General features: G+C 38.0%; 1 protein-coding gene across 4 annotated transcripts; it reads left to right on the forward strand.

Moving 5' to 3' along the window:
* Positions 1–703: 703 nt before the first annotated feature.
* LOC131480801 (glycophorin-A-like) lies at positions 704–26476 on the forward strand. 4 transcript variants are annotated; one of them, XM_058666808.1, is made up of 6 exons: positions 704–812; positions 4650–4730; positions 19763–19801; positions 21838–21923; positions 23582–23660; positions 26099–26476. In XM_058666808.1, the coding sequence occupies exons 1-6, from the start codon at positions 776–778 to the stop codon at positions 26104–26106; spliced, it is 330 nt and encodes a 109-aa protein (XP_058522791.1). In that variant the 5' UTR covers positions 704–775; the 3' UTR covers positions 26107–26476. The 4 variants fall into 4 exon arrangements, with proteins under 4 accessions (XP_058522791.1, XP_058522792.1, XP_058522790.1 ...); XM_058666809.1 differs by lacking the exon at positions 704–812 and having other exon boundaries at positions 4339–4730; positions 23618–23660; XM_058666807.1 differs by lacking the exon at positions 704–812 and having other exon boundaries at positions 4343–4730; positions 23585–23660.
* Positions 26477–26756: the final 280 nt, after the last annotated feature.

A 26756-nucleotide genomic window follows, 5' to 3' on the forward strand; every position in this document is an offset into this window, starting at 1 on the left:
TGGCATTTAAAGTTTTCAGGTGCATTTATTTGAAGCATAACAGTTTATCTGCAGGGTGAGCATCTGATACCTGGGGACCCCTGCATGCCCTGTTGGTGGTGTACCTGGCTCTGAGCACCTGCTCTGCTTCCTGCTGACACACCCTGGGAGACAGCGGGTGGCTGTCCAGTACTTGGATCTCTCTGATGCTCATGTGGGAAACTCAGACCTGACTTCAGCCTGGCGCCATCCTGCTCTTTGGGGATCTTGGGGAATAAACCAGTTGGTGAGAAATTGAGAGTCTGTCTGTCCCTCTAAGTCTATCTCTGCTTTTCAAATCAAGATAATTAATATTCATCTTGAACCACATACATCTGCATCTGAAGAGGGTCCGTAGCCTGCATGGCTGTGCCCACCTGCTGCATGCTGTGAGCACAGGGTGTTGTATTCTCCTTCATTCTCCCATTGGGTAGTCTCTGACTGCCAGCTTGCCCTGCCCACTTAAATTTTGCAAAGACACTTTCACAATGTTCACAAGCAGCAGTCTGTTCCTTAAAATGAAGATTTCCTTACCACGTTCACCGTCCCAGGTAACCAGATATCCATATATCTTTGTTAACAGACACTTCATGTCTTCGCATCATTTAAAATGCCAGCCAGGCCTAAGGCCTGATGGTGACCTCAGAAGGTGGGCCCAGAAGATAAGAGCATCCAGGCTGGGGACAGACACTGGCTCTTCCAGTCTTCCTTCGTGGTTTGCTTGCATCAATTTTGTGCACCAGCTCATGGTCTCAAGATGTACGAAAAAATAGCAATTGCACTATTATTGTTCGGTAAGTCATTTATTTTTAAACTAGACGCTTACCTATTGCATATGAAATCATAGATTAAAATGAGATCTACCTCATTGCAGCTGTATCTTACCAGCTTAGATGAGTAAATTAATGAGATTCCAGTCTGATGGATGTGTTTTATTGGGATTCAGTTGGCTAGGGAGGGGACATGATACAATATAATCCACTATAAGGATGCTTTAAAAAGCACACAGAAAAAATGGGATTAAAAGATATTTACTTCAGTGCAAGCAAAATGTGAAATCATTACATATGAGTAATTTTCAAAAACATCATAGAAAACACATACTATGAAAAAACATGCATAGATTTCAATGCTTTTTTGTTCCTAATTAATTTACCTTTTAATTTCATTTTCCATAAAATTTTTGAAGTCCCTTTGTATTTGTGGCTGTCACCAGCTTGTTTCCATTCCAAACCTAGTCAAAACTGAATGAATTTCATCCAACATGTGAAATGGCTCTACGTGAATGCGTGTGTTACTTTGTTTCAGTTATAGAGAAATTTTTCCAAATTAAGGCATCATTGATTAAAGTGCTGATGGGTGAGGTATCATTTTAAATAATGCCCATTCGTATTCCTTCTGCTATAAAGGGAGACGCCTCCAGCATGAATTCTGAAACAAGGAACTGTGTTCCTCTCTGTGGGTCTGTTCATGAGGTTCAATGCAAGAAAAATAAAAATGAACTCTTGTTGGCACAGGCATTATGTACCAATACCAGAGACTGGGGAGAAATCCATATAAATTCATTGACAAATGAATAGCTACAGGGATTTTTAAGGTGCCTTACATTAACCTTATTTTTGGTCTCTTTCTGAGCATGTCATAGGTCACACCTTCTGAAATGCTTTGTGTATGTTGGAAACACTAGTGCTTGGGAAAGAACCAGGCTGTGACTTGCAATCTACCTAGCACATTAGATACTGCTCTAATTCAAACTGAAGCAGCTATCAGGGATCTACTGTGTGGTCTGTAAGACAGAGGCGGGGAGATCTAGCATTCTCTAAGGTATCCCAGGGCATAAAAGAGCAGGAGAACTCAGAGCACAGGTATGAGGAACAGACAGAACTGGCTTCAAGGTCGATTCCGCCTCTGATAGCCTGGGGAACATCAGGAACAAATGTACCCCAATGTACTCACTCTTTGCCTCAATATCCTCATCTATATAACATGGGTTCCATCAGTACCTGCCTCACGGTAACAATAATGCAATGCTCTTATTTTAATGCCTAGCTCGAATAGCAATTACTATAATTAGTAATAATAATGAAAATATTATCAATGTCATTATAATTAGCAAAATAATTATAGATGATGGAACAAACCTGGGTATATGGTGGTCTCTTACAAATTAGGGAGAACAGAAAATTTACATGGGAGCAGAAACTTCACAATGATGTTTTTATTTTCCAAAGTAGAAAAGGAAGAAATTATCCACTTTGAACAAAAGAAAATAAAAAAGGACAGAAATGGAAGGGATGTAGCATACTATGTAAATATATTCAAATATTTGCAGAGTGATTATACAAAGAGAAAAGAATTATTCTTTGGGTTGCTGCAGAAGGCAAAGTGGATGATCTGATCAAAATTAGACACAGCACACACTTTGAGGGAGGAGAGAGTAAAACATTTGGAAAGTCAATGAGTGACATTGATGTGCCCAAACTTTGGAAAGGGTTCCTAGACAACAAATGCATTGTTCATGGCTCCAGCTGCCCAGAGTGAATGAAGGCTTGTGTGAGGAAGATGATGAGGTCATTGAGGTCCCAGGACACTGCAAGCTGCAGTGACAATCAGGGCCTAAGCTGTTAGCACCTTTGTCTTGGTGTGGCTACTTGATAGTAAAATAGAAAGGCATAGGAGCATACTTCATCCTTCCCCTTTGCTCTTTAGTTGAGGAGAAGGTTAAGCACTGTTGGCTATAAAATTTTTTTTGGATCATTCTATTTTCTACAGTAATTTTAGAAGAAAATGAAAAATTTTAGGAAAAATTCAATCTAAGTTTATCAGAGGTCATTTTCCTAAAATAGTTTAGTACCCATTCCCTGAATTCCTTTACTTACTTGTTCGTTCAGAAATAGGTCAGGTGCCAAGCCTTGTGTCCAGATCACAGCAGTAAGATGCATGAGTTCCCACCAAGGCACATGGTGAGAGGGAACAGATTCAATAAAGAGAACAAGGAAATTACTAGAATCAAAACAGACATGAAAAAAAAAAATAGTATAAGGAAGTAAACAGGGCCTGGCACAGTAGCCTAGTGGCTTGAGTCTTCGCCTTACATGTGCCAGGATCCCATATGGGTGCCCATATATATCCCGGCTGTTCCACTTCCCATCTATCTCCCTAACTGTGGCTTGGGAAAACAGTAGAGAACAACCCAAAGCCTTGGGACCCTAAACCCACATAGGAGACCCAGAAGAGGTTCCTGGTTTCTGGCTTCTCATCAGATCATCTCTGGCCTTTAAGGCCACTTGGGCAGTGAATCAGTGGACAGATCTTTGTCTCTGTCGCTCCTTTTCTGTGAATCTTTCCAATAAAAATAAGTAAATCTTTAAAAAAAAAAGGAAAGAAAGAAAAAGAAAATGAATGGTGGACGTTGAAAGACATACATGCATAAGACTGCTTTGAAGCAGGGCAGGAGGACGTGTTTCTGTGTGGATGCCTCGGGGCTAGGAGTCGGACAATGATAAGCACTCAATTCCAAAGTCTGGGTGGAGACACTAACTGTAATGAACTAGAACATTCTGAAAGAGGAACAAAGGAAACGTGTTCAAAGGAAATCAGATTGTGATGCTAAGAAATTATCTGAAAACACATAATTAGGGCTTATGTTCTAAATCTGGAGCTGCTAGAAGTTTCTGGTTTTGATCACAATTGATACAAAATTTGGATTCTGGGTTCTAGTATACTGATTTGATTGAAAGATCCAAGGGTAGTAGTATTATGCTTTCTTTATTCATTAAGGTGTCCCCAAAATCTAGAACATTTCTGTATTTGTAGTAGAGTATTGGCTGAATAAGGGAGGAAGGAAGTGAAGGTGGGGAAGGCAGGGGAAGAGGCTGAAGGGGGCAGGGGTGGAAAGTACTGTTTTCATCCATTTAACCAACCATCTTACCACACAGCCCTCCAGATATTCACTTCAGAATAATGAAGAAACAAGGTATTTCTTTCTGCTTTAGTGATCCATGAACTAAGCCCCTTTTAACTGTTCAATTGTTACAGAAATTAGTTACAAGAACTGCTTGTCAGGGACCCCGGGGACTCTAAGATTATTGAAAAACAAAAACTTCCTCTCACATGTGCTCCACATTCCCAGGCACTCAATAAGTATTCATTTCAGAAGTGACAAATGACCAGACCTAGTGGCAGACAAGTGTGATCTCTGTGAACTAGAGATAAGGCTTGGATGAGTTACCAAAGCAATGCATATGCCTAGCATGGTGTGAAACTGGCTTTTCAAAAAGCAAATGGGCTTTCTAATGTGAATTCCTTGACAGAATCCTAAGACAGGGAAAGAAGGGATTGGATCTCAAAACTGACTTAGGAGCAGAGTTCAAAGAAGTTCTGTGAAAATGGGATTAAGAAATTTAAAATTTGGTGCAACAAGAAAGTCCTGAAAATCCATTCACTTTTCATAGTATGCATTTCCCAAGAAGTTTTTGAGGAATCCTTGCTCATACATGGATTTTAAAATTAGAAATTAAGCTAAGCATTTCTTGATGTGTTTCTTTCCATTTGGGTTTCTAAAGGATTTTTGAAAATATCTATGAACTTACTTTGGAATAAATTTTATTTTCTCCACCTTCTCTTTGCAGGTTCTGTCACTACATCAACTGCCACTACTGAATCTTCAAACTTAACTGACTCTCCTACTAAACATCCAACTTCCACACCAGGTAGGATCTCTATTTTTATGTAATAAATTTTTACCCATTATCATAACCAGATCTCTAATATGTACTTTTCTTTGATCTTTTGAAAACAATTAAGAACCTATATGGGAGGGAGTTGGAATGGAAAGTGGAGCAACCGGGACGTGAACCAGCATCCATTTGGGATCCTGACACTTGCAAGGGGAGGATTAGCCAACTGAGCCATCATGCTTGCTCAATTATGAAGTGCTTTAAAAACTGCATTACTGGGCCCGGCGGTGTGGCCTAGCGGCTAAAGTCCTCGCCTTGAACGCCCCAGGATCCCATATGGGTGCCAGTTCTAATCCCAGCAGCTCCACTTCCCATCCAGCTCCCTGCTTGTGGCCTGGGAAAGCAGTTGAGGACGGCCCAATGCATTGGGACCCTGCACCAGCGTGGGAGACCTGGAGGAGGTTCCAGGTTCCCGGCTTCGGATCGGCGCAGCACCGGCCCGTTGCGGCTCACTTGGGGAGTGAAACATCAGACGGAGGGTCTTCCTCTTTGTCTCTCCTCCTCTCTGTATATCTGACTTTGTAATAAAATAAATAAATCTTTAAAAAAAAACCTGCATTACTACAATCTATTCTCCCCAAGAAGTCTATAAGAATACTTCAAAGTATTAATAAAAATAGTAATTAAAAGTGTTTATTTCAGTGAAAAACAAATGAAAGACACACATCCAAGAGGCATCCAAAACTTCATGAATAAATACATATTGTGAAAAATGATGCACTGATTTCAATTTTTTGCATCAGTAATTCCATTTTTCTATAATGATTTGAAGTTCCTTAATATATCATCAAGCATTGCTACTCACCAGCATTAGTAGAGGAAAACCAATGCAACATTATATTCATGTTAATGTGGTTATTCCTATAGATTTGGCTATCTTATGTGCTGGAAATGAGCTGGACCATCTGTTGCAGAAGATCAAGAAGTAATGGGGAACACATAAGATAACCCACTGTTAATACTGCTTCCATTTTCTGGTTTTTATAGGACTTCTTTTTTTAAAATATTTATTTATTTATTCATTCATTTATTTATTTATTGAAAAGTACGATATATAAAGAGGAGGAGAGAGAGAGAGGAAAATCTTCCATCCGATGATTCACTCCCCAAGTGACCGCAACAACTGGAGCTGGGCTAATCCTAAACCAGGTGTCTCTTCTGGGTCTCTCATGCTGGTGTAGGGTCGCCAGGATTTAAGCCATCCTCTTCTGCTTTCCCCGGCCACAGCAGGGACCTGGATGGGAAGTGGAGTAGCCGTGTTTAGAACCTGCATCCATATGGGATCCTGGCACGTGCATGGCGAAGACTTTAGCCGCTAGGCTACCGTGCCAGACCTATAGAACTTATTTCTATTACAATGTAGCAACTTACCCTGGATCCGCAACTGTCTTGCTTCCAGTAACTAAGTATCAGAAAAGGGAGATCAAATAGAACCTCAGGACACTGTGTTGCCCAAGATGCTGTGTTACCTCACAGGGGTCCGACAAAATTCTGTTCCATATCTGTATCATAGGTGCAAATGACTCCAAAAAAGCTGTAAACTTCACATCACACAACACTGATCATCTTTCTCCCAGTCCTGAGGTAGCCCACTCAGCTCCAGTGCAAAGGGCATGGCTCTGACCTACGCCTCCCCACCAGCTCCAATCTGAAATTTTGGACTGGACTCCAGTTCAGCAAATTCTTTGGAGAATGGCAGGCAACGGGGTTATTCCATTTAGGCAATTAATGAGGTAGAGCCAGAAAAGCAAATCCACTTGAATCAGAAAGAAATGTTTAGGTAGTTGCTAATTAAAGGGGAGGGAGGTGAATTAAATGCGTTCTTTTGAGCTGTGTTTCCTCCAGCCCAGCTTGAAACAGTTTAAGACAAAAAGATTCACGTTTCTGGCAGATGCAGTTAATGGGAAACAGCAACTGATAGCTCTTGTAGATCTACTCTTTGTAGAGATCTGGGTTTAGTTCCTGGCTACAGGCTTCAGACTAGTTTGAAATAATTTCTAATTTTGACATATTAAAGATTAGAAATATAGTAATATTAGCAGTGGCAAAGAAGATTTACAGACAATCCTAAATAAATAAGAAGCTTAGAATTTATTATGCTTCAAATAACAGATATTTTGTTTCTTTCAAAATAACTTTTAGGAAATTTAGTAACAATATTAACTATGACTCCTAGTAAACATTCCAAGTATCAGCTATGATTTTTTTGGAATGATTTATTTATTTGGGTGACACACAGAGTGGATGGGGGGAAAGAGAGAGAGGAAGAGGGAGAGGGAGAGGAGAGGAGAGGAGAGGAGAGGAGAGGAGAGGAGAGGAGAGGAGAGGAGAGGAGAGGAGAGGAGAGGAGAGGAGAGAAGAGGAGAGGAGAGGACTCCCATCTGCTTATTCACTCCCCAAATGATTGCAACGGCTCCCATTTGGAGTCAGCAATCTACCCGTTGGGTGTCAGGGACACAGATTCTTGTATCATTACTACCGTCTCCTAGAGACTGCAATGGACAGAAAGCTGGGATCAGAAATGGAGCTGGAACTCAACCCAGCCAACTGATATGGCTTGCAAATGTCCCAACCTACACCAATCACCTCAGAGAGACATTTTAGAGAATTTAGTGTCTTTCTTTGACCAAATTTCTTAGTTTAGAACAGGGGGACAATAACATAAAGATAATCTACTAGAAGTTACAAATGCAGTTGATGACACTCGCATTATAGACGGACATTATAGACGAACAAGAAAGAATTGTTTACTGTCATTTTCATGAAACAATTTTGCTTTAAAAGATGTAACAAGCATAAAATAATAGCAAAAACCTTGCCTGATGGATGTTGTCTGTATTTAAGATCGTAATATTTTACTCAGTGTGGCTTTTTAAAATTTATTTTGAGTTGTTACAATATTGAATGAAAGCAGTTTATCTTCATGATTGTAATTTTGATGCTTCCTTAAATTCAGGCTTTTAGATGATCCCTTCATTTTCCTTAACGCTGTCCATTTCTGACTTAAATATCTGAAATATGTGAATTCTGCATATAAATGATTTCTCAGTATAACTGTTAAAAATAATGGAGAGATTACTTACATCACCGTAATCAAATAAATGAAAATGAAAACAGAAACAAGCACATCCCATCTTTCATTTACCCTTTGTAACAACAAAGGTGAAAAAGCTTCGAGCACACAAAAATTGGAAAAAGGGTAGGGAGGAAGGCACTCCTAGAATTGAATGCTCAGTGAGTAAGTTGACGTAACCTTTCTAAAATCAAATTTGGTGATGTTGGTCAAGAGCTTTGGCATGTGTATCTTCTGTCCCAGGAAAAGAGTCTGTGAGGTTCCCATCAAAGCACTATTTGGAAGACCACGAAGGAGAAGCAACCTAAATATTTAAAACCATGCCATAGGGCCGGTGGCGTGGCCTAGTGGCTAAGGTCCTCGCCTTGATCCCATATGGCTGCTGGTTCTAATCCCGGCAGCTCCACTTCCTCTCTATCTCTCCTCCTCTCAGTATATCTGACTTTGTAATAAAAATAAAATAAATCTTTAAGAAAAAATAAAAGCACGCCATAGATGAAGTCAAGCATGGTTTTGCATCAGAATTGATATTCTGCAATCACTAACATGTTTTACAAGTGTATATGCTATCATGGATAAAATGTTGAATGAAGAAAACATGGATTTCAGAATCATACATAGAGTAATTTTTTGAAGTATGTATTTGTTTTAAAAAATCTAAAAGATTTGCACTAAAATATCTACAGGGCTGCAATCAGGTGCAGAATCCAGGAATTGAACTCAGCCTTTGTGATATGGGATAAGGTCATCCTAACCACTAGAGCAAATACCTGTTAATTCTATCAGAGACTATGAACCATGTAATCTCTACTTTGAAACACTTATTAAGAATTTCTTTGGGCCCGGAGGCATGGCCTAGCGGCTAAAGTCCTCGCCTTGAAAGCCCCAGGATCCCATATGGGTGCCGGTTCTAATCCCGGCAGCTCCACTTCCCATCCAGCTCCCTGCTTGTGGCCTGGGAAAGCAGTCGAGGACGGCCCAAGGCTTTGGGACCCTGCACCCACGTGGGAGACCCGGAAGAGGTTCCTGGTCCAGGCATCGGATTGGCGCATACCGGCCCGTTGCGGCTCACTTGGGGAGTGAAACATGGGATGGAAGATCTTCCTCTCTGTCTCTCCTCCTCTCTGTATATCTGGCTTTCCAATAATACTTTAAAAAGCTTAAAAAAAAACATAATTTCTTTGTAATCCAGGTTACCTTATGTAAACCCTGGAAAAGAACAAGTCATCTTTGCTTATAGTGTGTAGTTTTGTGATTGATTAGTTAATCAACTTTGGAATGTCCAAGCTTTAATTTGCCCAAAACAAAATATCTGCAACTGGATCATATACATATACATATACATATACATACACATACATATACATACACATATACATATACATATACATATACATACACATACACATATACATACACATACATATACATATACATATACATATACATATACACACACACATACACATACACATACACATACACATACATATACATATACATATACATATACATATACATATACATATACATATACATATACATCACAGTTCTGGGAGTTAGGAAAACTCTGGCAGGCTGAGTGGTGAGGTCTGCTTTTAGTTTCCAAGCTGTTGCTTTGTTGATATATCCATGTATGGGAGGAGTGCTGTGTCCTTACAGGATTGAAGGGATAGAAGAGAATCAATCCATTCCTTCAGGGTTTTTTTTAGGATCCTAATTTTATCCATGAAGCTTTTATTTGCATGACTTAATTGTGTCTTACAGTCCCCCATTTCCTCATATTATCACAATAATAATTATTTTAATCTGAATTTTGTGGGACACCTCCAGGCCATAGAACTCCATCTCTAGATTTATGAATGTTAGGTGTTGTTTCTAGTTGGGCTGTAAGAATAGCCAGCACTGGTATAACACTTACTTTGAGTCGTTCAAAGTGAAAGATTGCCAAAAGTTACTTTGCAAGTTGGTGATTGTGTTGTCTACTTTTAAAGAAACTTAATGGTTCACTCATTCTTTTTGCTCTGCATAGATAATGGCAAACCTTGACGGAAACTTGGGCAATTGAACCTACATTCAAAATTCACTTTTGCCACTGTCAGCTGCAGGACCTGGATTAGTTGAGGGAATTATTCTGATTTTTGTTTTCTCCTCTACAAATAATAATAAATAGTATTATTTTGAAAATAGAGGGAGACGTGGTTTGAAATACAGTAAGTGACCATTGTTCAAGTGGATATTATCATCATGCACATACATGTTTCCAGGATTTTGAGAGGACATATTTTATAGTAGCATCACAGTAGAGGTGATCAAACTATAGCTCAGATAACTTCAGTGATCTCAGATCCCCCAACCATTTGGTGTCAAAATCAGGGTTAGAACTCTAACTTCCTTTCTCACTGGTTTGGAAGACAGAACTGTCAGTGGATTTATCTCTGCCTAGACTGAAGAAGGTGCAATAGCTAGGACTACAGACTGATTTCTATGTCTACTCCTGCTGCTTCTGTCATGGTTTCAGACAGCAAGTGTGACCAAAAGCTGGCTGGGCAATACTGAGACAGGCTGTAATGCTCATGGGTCTTAGAGGAAAACTCCAGCCCTCCTGAACACCGACACCTTTGAGGTTCTCAACCAGAATGGACCTCCTTCAAGTTAAGAGAGGCACAGTGTAACCTATGGGTGCACAGTAACTCCAAAGGCAGACCCATTGGCAGATGAGCAGAAACTGGTCATTGTATTCAGCCTCTCATTGACTAATTGCCTCAGTCAATGGGCCAGGTTTTACATGAAAAGCTATTGACTAGAGAGTTCAAACTAAAGGCATTGAGGGTTATCCACAATTCTGATCCCAAAAATTATTACAGGAAACATTTTGTACTTCCAAAAGTTCAATTTCTGAAGTCATTAGCTACTCTGGCTTAATAAAATACTTCCAGAAAAGAAAAAGGAATGAAAACAGTATGATTATATTACCATAACTTGATTCAATGCTTTGGTTCAAAAACAAAACTAAATACTCCCCTTAAAAAATTGCCTCCTGGCAATACTCATCAAATATCCTTGGCACACAAGAAAAATTTGCATTTACACCATATTCTGTACAACACAATGAGGTTGAGCAGAAAAGGCATAAAGTAAAACATCAATGGGTACGTTTTTGTCCTCATATTTTCCATAAATTAGTTACAAGCTTCCAAAAGTTAATGTATCCACAATTCCCACATTCTTCAAAATGCCAACAAAACTATAACATTTAGAAAATTCAGTGATCAAATTTGGAAAACTATTCAAGGCATCTTTTTTTTTTTGCAGGGTGTATCCTTGTAAAGTCTTGCTTTTGCAAGATATGACTTTTATCGACTGCAAGTCAGGAGGGAAAAAACTTAACCAGTAACCACAGGAGTTGTCTTTATCACATCATGACAGGAGATCAGCTGCTAGGAGCTTTGCATAGAGCAAAACTACAGAGTATTTTCCCAGTATCACATTTTACTTATGTTCTTACTAATAATGTTTCACATTAGAAACATCAATCATTTAGGAAAGCCTTGTGGCCCACTGGATGGAACAGAGAGCAGAGAGCCAAAAGGTAGCTGCTGTATCCTCAGTTGTAGTCCTAATACATTTTGGGTCCACAACCCACTCTTCTTGCCTAATGGAAATGGTGCAGAAGCCCACTCTCCCTTCCTGATCTCACAGACATCACAGTTGTGTATAGGTTTATGAGCAGTCATGATTGCAGAACAGTTGAGGGGAAAAAACAGAGTTGGTAAAATATCTGGCTCAGTTTAGATATTATGTAAGTAGAAGCCGTGAGAAGAAATATCTGTGCATATTTGGAATATTTCATCTTTTAAGATGAAATCTTCCATTCATCTTTCCAAAATTTAGAATTAAATCATTTAGTTTAGATTACACAAATATACTATTTTCTATAAAGTATCACACTAAATCTCATTATAGTGACTAGGACCTGAAGAAGAAACATTAGATTGGAAATTTAAGACCTTACGAATCTGTCCAAATCTACCTTTTGATTTTTCTTTTACGGTAATCCCAGAGGTTTGCAAAACTTATACTGATAGTTATCTGCTACTCCATATGAATACGCATTATTTAGTTACGTTACTCTTCAACCCCCATCTCAGCCTAAAATACCTTTGCTTCAACGTCCACACAGCAACTACTGCACGGAAGCACAAGGTAAGGGCAAGGTTGTCAAAAGCCAGCAGAGTAAGGAATTTTGAAGGCTGGCGCAAGACCCAGTGTACCTGGGTGGCCAGATGGTGGGTATGTCTTCCCCAATACCTCTGGGTAAATACATTGTGCTTGGAGATAGAGGTGGAATGTTTCAGGCAAAGCCTAAATGTGTTCTGACTAAAAGAGGTAAAGATGACTTCCATGACAATGCAACTGAAGGAAAACCAGGTTCTCTTAGCAGTTATGGCAAGAGAGCACTGAGGATAAAAGATACGATCAACTAAAACATTGAATTGGTGTTGTCAGTTCTGCAAGGGCACAAACACAACAGGACCTTCTCAGATAGAATGTGCCTAAACTCTGTTGGAAATCATCCCAAGGACTCTTGCTGTAAGCACTTTTTTGTCTTTAACATTAAGGAGACTAATGACTGTGCAGGTGTGGGCTGGCGTTTTGGTCTAATTTGGGACAAATTTTAAAGTTACATTGTCTGCGTATAAATGCTACTCTGTAAACCTGAGCATTTATTTCTGGGGCTTTAGTCTCTGCTTTTTTCATATCAAAATAATCATGCTTGATGTTGCTCTGTGAGAAATAATTATTGGAGAAGGGAATCTATCAGGTTACTAGAGTGTTTTGAGAAAGTTAAGGAGTCACCAGGATGTGGCATAAAAGACCCTTCCAGGTAGCAGGGACAGGAATGAAAAAGCCATGGGTTAGAAAAGTAACAGATTCAAGGAGCAGCAAGGATGCCACGGGAGCTAGACGCAACAAAAGTGAAAGCAGAGCGATCTGGTAAAAGCAAACTGCAGATGTCTATAAGACAGATAATGGGGACCTAAGGTCAGGATGGTAGCTGCGGAATTCACGAGACCTGCTCCCATTGAAAGGACTTACTCATGATATGTGGTGGGTAGTGAAACTGAAAGAATTCAAAAGCTGACTCCAAAGGTGTTACCCAGAGCACCTGCAAGTACCAGGCGGTGCTAACTGACAAGTGCTGCAGTTGATGTAACTATCTTAGCGTGTTTCTGGATTTGCCCTATTATAAATGATAGTTCAAAGATCTAAAATCATAAAGTTCAAAATTTATTTGAACTTGTTATCTCTCCTGAAGCATTTTCTCATTTAAACACCAAAAACTCATATTTTCTCATAAATTTGAATTTTTATTTTTCATGTTTCTGATTTTTTTTAAAAGAGCTTCACAGTGCCAGTTTCTAAGAGACATTAGAACCCATCATTGGGTCTTTGCTGTTGTGGGTTTTTCCGCTTGGTTTGGTTTTGCAGGTTTATACATTTTATGTCTCTTAAAGCTCTCTCATTATGGTCCATCTCTGTCAAAAGAAATGGCAATAAGTGATAAGAGCTTGGTAAGGAGGAGTGACTTGTCATGAAAGCATGCCTGCTTATCTAGGCTGCCCTTGAACACAAGGCGGGGCCCACGGTGCAGAGCTCTGTGCATGCTCAGGCCTGTGCCATGCTCTACAATATTGACAATGGCCTTCTCCAAAGGAAATTTTGCTTCAAGTTCTTTATTGTCTTTCCATTGCTGTACGGATGAAGCTCAAATTCTACCAACAGAACCCACAGCCTCCTGAGTGCTTCACAACCTCTTCCGCCCTTCGTCCTGCCTTCACACCCATCTCTCCATCCCTCTCCTTTTCCATCTTACACTGCAGCCACATAGCTCCTGGACGTCCCCCACAACCTGCAGTGCTATCTCAAATTCCAGTGCACTGGTAACACTGCAGACTCAGTGCCTCAATGCCCACACTGCAGGCCTGGTGGAATCTTAGACCTCCTCCAAAATACACTCAAAGAATGACTCCATGTGGCTTTTCCAACTGCTTCCTCCTCAAGTAGAATTGACAGTATTTTTTGTGTCTCACTACCACCATCATCCTAAAATGTTTCATTCTTCTCAAATTAAATATTTGTCATTCTCTGAGTTGGAATTTCCTTAGAAGGAAAGGTCACAACTTATTTATTGCTGAATTTCCAGTATATAATCAGTAATAGGCATGTAAGCAAAACTTTAGTAAGTGGATGAATAAACACCCAGGACTACCAGTAAGCAGAAAGTCTAAACCCAATTAGGGGAGGACAGAGAAGATCTCTCAAATGAAGTGGCATTGAATAAAGACCTGAAAACCAGAAAGCTGGAAAATGGTGTAGAGCAAAATTGTGCAAGTGTGAGGAAGAGCATTCACAAAGGTTTGGACAGAGAAAAGGTGTAATATGTTTCACATCCATCCTGTTGGACACCCAAGAGAGAAAGGCAAAATAAGAAAAAAGGAAAGTGCAAAGAAGATGGAGCTAGATCGTGCAAGACATTATGTGCGTTCATAAAGAAAAGGAGGACACTGTCTGCCAGGCTGACCACACCTTCCTAACAAAGCCACATGCATTCTGGGTCAGGCAATCCTTGCAGGCTTGCTGAACAGTTAGGAGACTTGGAAGCACATTTATGATCATAGTGAATACCATATCTAGATGGCTTCCCAGCTTTACTATTTTTCGAGTCCAACACCTTAACCACTCGGCCATCACAGCCCATTAGCTTTACTATTTTTAAGATTTATTTATTTTCATTCTCCGATTTTACAGAAAGAAGGAGAGACAGAAATCTTCTATCCGCTGGTTCAGTCCCCAAGTTGCAGCAATGACCAGAACCAGTCTGATACCAGGAGCCAGGAACTTCTGGGTCTTCCTTACAGGTGCAGAGTCTCAAGGCTTTGGGCCTTCCTCACTATTTTCCCAGGCCACAAGCAGGGAACCAAATTATAAGTGGAGCAGCCAGGATATGAACCAGCACCCAAATTGGATCCCAACCTGTAGAACACGAAGACTTCAGCCACTAGGCCCACATTTAGCACTTTTTAACATGTAAGCCCATTTAGTTCTTTCAAACTCTGAAGTTTTGTGCAATTTTTTGTTTTCAGTTTTTTTCCTTCTGGCTGTATAGCTATGTACTTATAATTTAAATATTTAAAAAATTAAATGTGTTAACATACAATAAGATGTTCATTTGCTGTTTTGTTTGTTTTTTACATTGTTCTATACATACGACTTTGTTGTTTGGCTTACTTGACTCACTGTGGCTACTTTGAGATGTACTTTGGTAACTCATCTCTTTCTTTCTTCGTAAGAATTTGAGCAAATTCATATCCATTACCGTTTTATTGGTCATCTTTTATGTATAAAACATTTTGTTAGAACTAAGGGAGTCAAACAAGCTAGCCCAAGGATCTTAGAGTCATAGGAATAAGGTTTGTTTCAGAAGAGCTTACTTACTATTGGGTCTTTCAAAAAGTTTGTGTGAAATGAAATTAGAGATATGTTCATTTTGGTGCAAAAAAATGTGAAGTCCATGCATAGTTTTTCATAATATGTATTTTAAGAGCTCTTTGACGTCCCCTAATCTACAGAATGAAGAATCTCTACATTCCAAGACTGCCTGAGAGAAGTTGCTTTACTTTGCACTTCATCGTGGCCTTTACTGATTTCACAAATAGAGTTGCTGCTCAGGATCTTTGGAAGATTCCTTCCAGGGTCCCCATCAATACCAAAATCTGTGATACAACATGGACTTCTCAAGTTTCATGGAAAACACATATAATGAAAACCTATGCACTGATTTTATTCACACACACACACACAAATATACATATACTCAAAACTATGCTTATCTACTAATTCCATTTTCCATGAACTTTTTGAAGTTCCTCTTTTCTAAAAGGGATTGTACATGGAAAAGCACACAGTCTTTCAGGGATGGAGGATCAAACGGGGAAAACAGAGAAGCAGGAGGGCAGGGAGGAAGGGGAGTGAGGGGCAGAGCTAAGAATCAGGGGCACATTTCAGCTGCTCTTCTGGTTTTATTCCTCTGTCGCTGAGATTTCTGCTGATCTTCTCAAGTTTTGCTAAGTGTCTGAATGCTTCTTGACTATTTTACCATCAGACTTTCATAGGTAGATAAAATTCACCCCTATTTTATGCTTTTTAAATGGTACAGTAGATAGTCCATCGTCCATTCCCTGTGAATAAGCTAAAGCTCATATGTAACTTTGATCTACAAATATAGAGTATTTTCCTTGCCTATTAGCTTTGCCTGTAAAGTTTATATATAATTTTACTGAACTGTAAAAATACCTCAGAATCTGGGCCCCAATATATATTGGCTAAACTTCAAAATCCCTATTACCATTATTATTATTAATTATTATCAATATAATTATTTTTAAAACATTATTATTGTGTTATCTTAAAAGCCATCACACCTACATGTTAAAAATGACAGGATCTTTGAGTAGCTATTTTGCTAATTTGTGCAGCATTTATTCATATACAAGTAATACTGGAAAGACAATGTACCAATGGGAAAGGGAATTTATAAAAGAGGAGAAAAAGTTGTGAATGGTTTTGGAACCATGAATCTTACCTCCATGATTTAAAGATAAAGAGATTAGCTGGCAGCTGATACTGAAACAAAGAGGCTAATTTCCATCCTCTGCCTCTAAGTTGATTGTCCGGGAAAGTGATTATTTGGCTGAGGAGCTAGTGGCCATGTGTCTGTGCAGTTTGTAGAAGCCCTTTCTCCTCCAGGCTATCATGATTGGGTATCTTTCCCTCTTGTAATAGAGAGACTGCCAGAGACTTCAGTGTCCTAACCTTTCATAAAAGTTGATAGATTCAGATGAGTGAAAATAACATGAAGGCTCAGGGAAGAAGACTTACACTACATTCAAACAGCCTTAAAAATCTTAGTAGAGAAGAACATTGGACAACATAGGAACATGCACATAGAATACCAAATAGAAAATTTCTCTCTCAAATATCACTATGTAGTCATACATACATGAACATCACCATCCCATATTTATATGCAATGATTGAAAATCCATATGGCTATACATGAAAATATATCAAGTGTTTAAGTATGAGTTGTTTGATTACAGATGATTTTTATATATTTTTTGCTCTTTCTTGTATTTCTCCAATTGTCTTTGCTGAATCTATACAAAAACTCTCAATTTATAAAGCTTTATAAGGCAGATTTTTTAAGTGTGTAAACTATTGTTTAATTATTAAAATGATTTTTTAAAAAGGTACTATTAGAATCCACATTCTATCTTCTTGTTACTGCACAAATATGCTTATGCTAGAGGATAGCCAGGAGCTAAATCTGCCACACCAGTTGGCTTACTAGCTGAATTCAGCCAGCAATCCTGGAGTAAAGCCAACATTTCCTGCAATTCCATCACAATGCAATGAAAGAAAGAAAGAAAAGAAATATGACCAGGGAACATGAAAATCGATTCACCCCTATGCAACCAAAAAAAAAAAAGAAAGAATTGGTGGTGCTTTATTTTTGCCTTACTTTTTATTGGGTCACTAGGCTTGGTCTCAGAGATGGTGACAGAGGCCTAGAGCACAGCTTTGGTTCTCTTATGATCACTCTGCATTTCCACCTGTGAGCAGTTTCCCAAATGCCACCTCATGTTACCCCTTGCTAAGAATGTTCTCATTTTTATTAGATAACATGCCTGTCATGCTCATTGAATGCCCAGTGCTATATTGTACTAACTACTCATGCGCATCCACATATACCCAGGCACATTGGCAAACAAGTTCAGTCTTGACTGTGACACTTTGAGGCCAGTGTAATGTATAAGTACCTGCTTTGTAGAATTGTGGAGTTGCCACTGAGAGACTTGAGGTAAATTTATATTTCTGGTATGCATTATGGCCCACTCAGTCACCTCTTCCCTGACTCATTTCTCAATTTTTGTTTCTTAGGCTTTGCTCACACACAGGATGAAAAAACAGAAGGGCCTATTGATGCTGATAAAGGTCATCTTTTAAATTCCACCCTAGCTGGGAGCCCAGGTTTGGTTTTATGTTTGAATGATTTCTCTGCAGTCCTTTTTGGAACACTACTGTTTTTAAAGGGACATGCCATTGCAGGGACATTGTGACAAACAGTAAGAAATGAAAACTGCATTGACAGTCCCTACCACGGGATATTCTCAATTCTTAACTATTTCACAAGAATAATCCCATGAGTTAGAAACTAAAACAATCTAGTAAAATGAAAACAATCTAGTAAAATGAAATGGCGACTTCATGTAAAGGGATCCCATAATGAGTGATGGACGAGAAGGATCAGTGCAAAAAGTGAGACTGGTCCTGTTCCAGCTGCTGACTTTGGAGTGAACTTCCCTGTGAGACTTTGCCCTTTAAATTTCAGAGCTGGACCAATAATACTTGCCTTGCAGTGTTTCTCTAACAGTTAAATTAGAAGATGCATGCATAAGTACTAAGCTTTATGTCTGACACATCATCAGTACTCCATAAATAAGGACTGTAAGCCAACATGGGTGCTACGATAAGCAGAACCAGGCAGCATTCCATTCACTTTCATTATTTTACTAGGGAGCAAATAGCTGTACGTGAACTGTCTAACTGTAGAAAAAGAAGGGTTCTTCTGTAGTGACATTCAAGGAGGATACTCCAGATTTAGAATACGAACTGAGAGAAGATGGCTATAAGACCACAAACTAATGGAATTGTTGAAAAAAATACACAGAGATCAATAGAGGCAATGGATTTTAAGCAGAAGAAAAGCCAAGGGAGAAAATTACAACGAGTGCTTAGAAGTTAACTGTTAAGCTTCTGAGTCCAATTACACACAATTTCACTAAAAAGACAAGATGGTGTCATACTGGAAAGCATTACAGGGTGAGATGCCCTGCATCCTACACACAATGACTAGCATGGTAGGTCACTGCACTGAGTGTTCTCATGAATTCCTTAACCTCATCCTCATGAAAGCCCAAAGAGATGAGTATTATAACCTTTGTTTTTCACAAGAGTAAATTACAGAGAAATTAAGCAACTGGTCCAAGGCTCCAAAACAAGTCAAAAGCATGCCCTCAGACACATACACTCACCACAACTATACCAACCATAACTACTGACCAATTGGCTGTCAAAAGCGAAACAGAAAACAACTCCTGTTCATCTTCACACAGAGAATGACAAATATTAATGTTTTCCCTACAATACAGTGTCATATGATATTTATAGGAATTAAAGTCAAGAAAATCATGTGGCTCTCATATTAAGAACCCTTTGAGATGTAAAAGAGGGTAGGTGGAGACAACAATGAAATCTAGGATGTGGACTGAGAAGGGAGGTGAAGTCAGGTAGAACATTAATTAAGGCAATCACTCCAGAAACTTCAAGAAAACCAGGAGACACCCCACAATGAATTAATTGAGATGCAATGATATATAGATTGCCATGGTGACTTTGGCCTAAATCTGGAAATTGACACCAATGACACTTCCTTGGGTTGGGTTGGAGTCTGGAATGATGGTTAATCCTTTTCTCCTGATCATTTTGATATTTTTTAAAATGCACTATTGGTGGAAGTTAAATAAGGATTCTTCCAATAATGCTTCATTCCCTCCCCTTAAAGTAATGAGATGATTTATTAGTTTCCCACCTATGAATACTTGTTGGATAATTAAAAGTAAATACCTGGAATTACTACTGGTAAGACTAACACATGAGTTCATAATTTTTATTATCTAAGTGTGGGAAATTGATCAACAACTCTAAATATGGTTGAAAAAAGAAACACACTGAACAGTCTAATTCCAAAGTGACTTTTTAAGACTTACCTATATATTCTAACTTATTTTGAAATTTTGTGTTTTAGCACTAAGAAATCAACTTAATCATGCATTGTCAGAACCAGGTATGTTAATATTTGATATGGAATTATGATCATTCTGCATTAAATGTTAATTGCTATTTAAATGCATCAGGAAAATAGCTATTATCTTTTTTGTAAAGGATTTGTTTATCCAGTTATTTATCTGAAAGGTATTATGATAGAATTATAGGAAGAGACAGAAAAAGAGATCTACCTACTGGTTCACTTCACAAATACACACCATGAGAAGGGCGGGACAAGATGAAGCCAGGTGCCATAAACTCCATCCTGTTATCACGTGAGGGTGGCAAGGATCCAAGAACTTAAGCTATCTTCTATTATCTTTCCAGACATTCTAGCAGGAAGTGAGTCAGAAACAGGACAACTAAGACTCAAATTTGAGCATCTCAAGTGGTGGATATGCCACAATGCCTGCCCTGAGAGTAACGATTTTAAAAGAGAAGAGCATATATTGCTACTTTTAGTCACACAAAGCTGTAAGAGCAAATGAAGTATTCTCTTTTTTTAAATTACACTTTGCATTTCTTGGTGTCTAACCGTTTTGGACTTAGTGGTATACTAATGTGTTAATAATTTTTCCCTTGAGTTAAATGCTTTTGCTGTGTAATTGATGATAGGTACTTGAGAAGTCTGTTCAAACCTTATAAGCAACTTCCTTCTTCCCTGCTGTCATTGAATTAATTGGTATATTTTTATACATGCTGATGATGTCTCAATTTGGAGTCATTTTCGGCCACTGGTCACCACTCTGGGGATAGCACCACACGCTCCCCTGTAGCTGGAGATGTGGCTTCCGCTCTCCTAGATGGGCCTGCAGATTGGCTTTAGTGACTTTGTGTTAGCCACTGTTTGGCTTTTCTCCCTTCACATTTGATGTGTGTCATATTTCACACAGGAAAATAATAAATTGCTGGCTTTCACTTCTGTCTCATAGATTAAAGCTAAGTTTTAAAAAGATGGACAACAACATTGAGAAGAAAAAAATGTATATGTATATTTTGGAAAAGCTATTTTCAAGAAGCTTTTTAGAGGCCGGTGATAACGGGTAACACATAAAGCTACCACCTGGGACAATGGCATCCTATTTCAGAGCTGGTTTAGGACCCAGAGGCTCTGTTTCTGATCTCAGCTTCCCCACTGATACATCTGGGAAAGCAGCAAAAGGTGGTCTGCCACTCACTTGGGAGACCTATGGAAAGTTCCTGGCACCTGGCTCCAACCTGGCCCAGCACCGGTCATTTTAGCCAACTACAAGAATGAGCAAATCAGAAGATGTAAGATCTCTCTCTCTCTGTTTCGAAATAAATAAATAATCATTTTTTTAAGAAAAGGCTATTACCTTTCTCAGTAATATGATAGTATCACATTTACCTGTGCATCTTCTACACATTTCTGTTTGGTTCACTTGAAAGCTCCACAAATATACTCTGAGTTTGGGAGAGTGACTCTAATTTAACTGATTTATTCTGTTGCATTCTACACATGTAGTAGATATGAAAACTAATCTTAGTGATTATATCAGTGACTGCACATGGATACTGTGGAAGGAACATGAGGTCAGAATACAGGTGGATTATTGTTACAATTATGCTTCTATTTGTCGGACTCAGGGTCAGGATCTTAGACACAAACTGGTAACACATGCTTTCTGTCAAACTTGTGACCCTATGGTTTGTCTGCTAACATACATTAAGATATTATTTTCTTTCATAACATTCAAGCTATAAACAGTCTGTGACTTTATCATGTCAAACTGGAAGTCCACGAAGCTCTTACATTTACACCTATAAAGAATACTGAATTTGAGATTGGAACTTTCAGTTCTTGGTTCAGTGATGAATCAGTTGTACAGCTTTGGACAAAAAAAAAAATTGTCCCACAAAGTTAGTTTGAAAAAAACAATTTTGAAAAAGAAAATTTATATAAAAGCTTACAGTATTAATGTATTTTATAAAAGAAATACATATTCTCTTTATATTATCTGCTTATTTCTCAATATCTACATGTTAATTCATTTCATACTTTTAAACTTTATTTTCTCTCCTTTTTTCTCATAGTGATAATACCCATTATTCTGGGAGTGATTGCTGGGATCGTTGGCACTATCGTCCTTATTTCTTTCTGTATTGGCCGACTGACAAAGGTGAGTTTATTTTATTTTGTTGTTTGCTAATGTGAACAATGATAAGATCAATTAAACTCAAAAAGAAACAAAACTGTATGAGACACCAGATTTTTCAACTGGACACATAAGAATCACTGAATTCTGTTAGCATATTTTTTTTGCATTTTTCCAGTTTAATGGAACTTCCAAATAGACATCTATGTCTTGTTTCCCCAATGAAAAACCTTTCAAATATTCTATATAACATGATTGAGTGCTAATATGAACATAGATGAGATAGTCACATTTTTACCTGTATTATTTGCTTTATTTAATTTGTGGACAAGAATACTTAAAATAACATGATAGATTTACATGTGTGTATGATTTTTTTCCTTTTTCCCATTCTTTCATTTTCTAAAAAAAAAAAAATTCTAAATTCACTTACAAATTCTCAGCCCTTCTTTTTTTTTTATCGCCAAAACTTTAGAAAATCTGTATGACACACCTTTGCAAAGCACACAGCCGTTACTCTGAGAGTCTACCTAAGGTGTTTAAAACACAATATCTGTATGTATATTTGTGGTGCCGCCCTGGCTCTGTCATATTACATCCTTTTTTTTTTTAATATTTATTTATTTTTATTGGAAAGGCAGACATACAGAGAAAAGGAGATAAGGAGAGAAAAGATCTTGTGTTTGCTGATTCATTTCCATAGTGACCACAACAGCTGGAGATGAACTGATCCAAAGTCAGAAGTCAGGAGCCAGGAGCTTCTTCTGGGTCTCCCACGTGGGTGCAGGGTCCCAAAGCTTTGGCCCGTCCTCGACTGCTTTCCCAGGCCACAGGCAGGGAGCTGGGTGGGAAGTGGAGCAGCTGGGATAGAAACCCACACCTACATAGGGTCCTGCCTCGTGCACGGCAAGGATCTAGCAACTAGGCTATCATGCCAGGCCTTGCCCTCCTTCATTCCATTTAGTCATTTAGTCGCTATGCGGAGTGAAAATACGTATTGTTTGCATACCTCTTTTCATTTTTAACTCATTCTATGCAGTGACTTTTATAATATCTGAAGACTATGAGTGTACTCATCATTCCATGTGGATGTGCCATTCTTAAGCATTACTAGGTTATTAGCAAGTGAAATTGCTCTACTTGAGAATGTTTATTGCTGTGTGAGATTTTATAAGGAGGTGAATATAAGATGCACTTTCTTGTCTAAAGAATTAAAGAAAAAACATCTTATGTTTGGACATGTGTGTGAAACTGATTCACCTTCTCTCTTGGGTGATGTTCTAAAACCTGATGAAGTCAATGAAATAGTTGGTAAATTTAAGTGAATTTCCTATGGATATACAAAAAAAAAAAGGCCATGGTCAACGTAGGTCACACCAGGTCAACACAGATCATGCCCTTTTTAATTTTATTTCTTCTTTCACTACTCATTTCAGTAGAGAAATATCTCACTATGAGGCAATATTTCACATTTTAAAATAGTAAGTATTATAGAAATGCCAACATAGTTTCAATCAAGGTTTTTAAATACCTATGAACTAACAACTTGTTAAAACATTTACAAAATGAATTTCAATCAAAAGAAAAAAGCATAAAAAAATACTTTAAATTTGAAGCACTTTAACTTTTACTGTCTTAAGTTTGGAAAATTTTGTGATTAATATTTTCTTTTTTATTCATAGAAGAGCTCATTTGACATACAACTTTCCTCCTCACAGGGTCCAAACATGGCTTCACATTCTATTGAAGTAGAAATTCCAGGTTGGTGTTAAAAATTTGCATTACTTGTTGTCATGAAAATAACTAGTGAGGTTCTTTTTACTCTAGGTTGGAGAAAATGATTAGGATTCATTTATATTCTATTTATTAATGTTATTTACATAAGGTTGTTTTTTTTAATGCATTTGCAGTATAGTGAGATAATCTATTAGGCACAAAGTGTCTGAGAGACAGAGAGAGAAAAAAAAAACAAATACTGTATATAAAAGAAAGCCAAGTGTACTTCATGATTCCCAAGCAATGAAGTTAACATACATAGGAGATCTTACAAGGGATATAGTATAATAATCAGAGTTGTAGAGCCTGACCTTGAATAAGTCCATGACCCAGCATTTTCTTATCGGTGTGATCTTGAACCAGACACTAAGTTTGTTTTACTATGAGGGCAATGTTAGTGTCCATCTGACAGGGTTTAGTAAGGATCAAATGAGGTAAAGCATTTAAAACAGTTTTTGGCTACAACAGGTGTTTATGTTGGTTAGCTACTGGCAATACTGCAGGCTGCATTCCCAGGGACCTTCTGCATAACATCCAAGACTGAGCCAGGCGAAAGCTAAGAGCCAGGACTTTCATCTAGATTTCCCACTTGGGTGACAAGGGCGCAAAGTCGGCTTTCCCAGGATTATTAGCTGGGAGCTGATTCAGAGAAGTCAGGACTCAAACTGGCTCTCACATGGGATGCTGGCATCATTGCAGTATTGCAAGAGGTGGCACAACAGGTTACACCAGAACCATGCCTATAATGCAGTTTTTAAATGCATCAAATATCACCCAAAGCCCAATTCTTTGCTACCTGAATTTCGATGCAGTTTTAGCAATTTGTTAATTTTGCTTTAAAAGTTACTATTTTAGCATTTTCACTACCATTTTCACATGACTTTGAGCTTCTTTATGGAGTAGTGCCAAAATTTGGTGACAATTTTGTATTTCAATGTACCATAGTGTACATTTATTTAACCCAAGTATTTCTGAAAGACTTATTGCGGACTGGACATGGCATTCACATTAACTATCACCATGGACCTCCAGAATATAATCAATGTAGTGAGCATGTTTTAATCAACACATTATAATGGTGCCTGCTAATGAAGTGCTATATGATAATTTGATGCATAAATATGATGTGTAATAATCAAATCAAGGTAATCAACATCTTCATCTAGTAAACATTTACCACTTTTTGATTGGCAGACTTCAAACTCCTTCTCTTCAATCTTATTATGAATCATATAATAAAGTACAAATTCATGCAGCTTCTAAGCTAATGTAGACCATGGCATCCAATAAGAACTGAGATATAGCAAAGACTTGAACAAACTAAAACACTTAGCACCAATTTTAAGGGACAGATGATGTCACACAGGATAAAGTAGATCTAACAGACAGACACCATGAGCAAATGCATGCAAGAAGACAATACCCCATATGCCCCCATTCATACGCATTTCCACATTGGTGGAATTACTGTTTCGGTTCTCTCTGTCAATACCTCAAATACATGGAAAAGCCGTCAGTGTCAGGTGAATCAAAATTTAAACTGACTTCATTTCCCTATATTTGTGCAAGTGAAATTGTTATCAGTAGCTACACAAGCGGAAACTTACAGGAAAATGTTCTGCTTCCATGGAAATGAAATGCTGCCCTGTTCCTTCCTTCCACTCTCTGAGAGCAATATGCATACAACCTGGGTAGCACTGGGTTTGATCAGCTTGATACTCTTCTTTCACATAGTAAACTGTGAGAGAAATTTGGGAATAAGTGTCTATGAAGACTTATCTTTGAAGAAAACAAAAAGGGAAAACGATATGATTCTTGAAATTAGAGACTTGTGAGTTTACCTTAAACTCAAACCTGCATATGTAACTTGAACATCTTTTTTTTCCTTTTTAATTTATTCATTAATTACATTGTATTATGTGACACAGTTTCATAGGTACTGGGATTCTCCCTACCCCTCCCCAAACCCTCCCACCATGGTGGATCCCTCCACCTTGTTGCATAACCACACTTCAAGTTCAGTTGAGATTTCCTCATTGCAAGCATATACTAAACATAGAGTCCAGCATCTTATTGTCCAGTCAGTAACTTGGACATCTTATTTGTGACTTTCTCACCTTGTTCTGCCTCTATACAAGTTGTCTGTTAATGGCTTCTGAATGTAGGAGCACAGTGACAGCGTTTGTTCCTTACCTAAGGCTTTTAGAATTGATTTGTTTAAAAAGAAAGAAAATATGTATCGTTCTTAACATAAGACTCTGGCAGAGCTAATTCATAAAGACATTCCTTTCATTTGCTACCGATTCTATTCAAGGGCAGCTCGTTGGGAATGTAGAATCCTGAAACTTATTTTGTGCATTAATTTGCTTTTTTTAAATGTAACTGTATCATGTTGTATTTCTTTCCCCACCATTATCCCACAGAAAACTAACCAATGGAAATCTGCTCATTCAAACAAATATTTGCAAAAAATCAGAGAAGACATTAGACTCAGTTAAATGAAAAATGAATGTGTTAATTGGACATTCCAGCGTCATGTGCTTCCCTAAACTTACGATTTCAGAATGTAAATTTCATCGTCACAACTGCTGGTGATGCTACAATGAAAACAGATCTCCGCTCACTAACACTTCAAGATAGAACTTTTTTGCATGCTTGTTTCTGTGTTAATATAATTTTTTTAATAATCATGATTGGAAATTCTCGGCAGAAATTTCAGAATTCATCGGTTGGTTCTTAAGATTACCTTATTTTGTACTACTGGATTTTAATTATGGTGCTATAAAATGAAGGTTTTGTAACACTTGTTTTCATTGCTTTGAAAAAATTCAGAGGATAATGAAATGATCCTATGTACTAAGAAAAGAATCAATTACTTTTTTCAGAAAAGAAACTTGACTGATTATAACAAAATGTATAAATTTGACATGCAGATAAATATTTGAATCAGCCACTTTGTTCTCTCAACTAAATTCAGTCACCTTGTTAGTAACATTTTGTAAATTATTTCAAATTATCTAAAAGAAATTTCTTAATATAAGAGACTAATGTTTAAAAATGTACATTTCAAATGTATTTTAA

This window comes from Ochotona princeps, chromosome 7 (assembly GCF_030435755.1).
Source record: "Ochotona princeps isolate mOchPri1 chromosome 7, mOchPri1.hap1, whole genome shotgun sequence".
Classification (NCBI taxonomy): Eukaryota; Metazoa; Chordata; class Mammalia; order Lagomorpha; family Ochotonidae; genus Ochotona; species Ochotona princeps.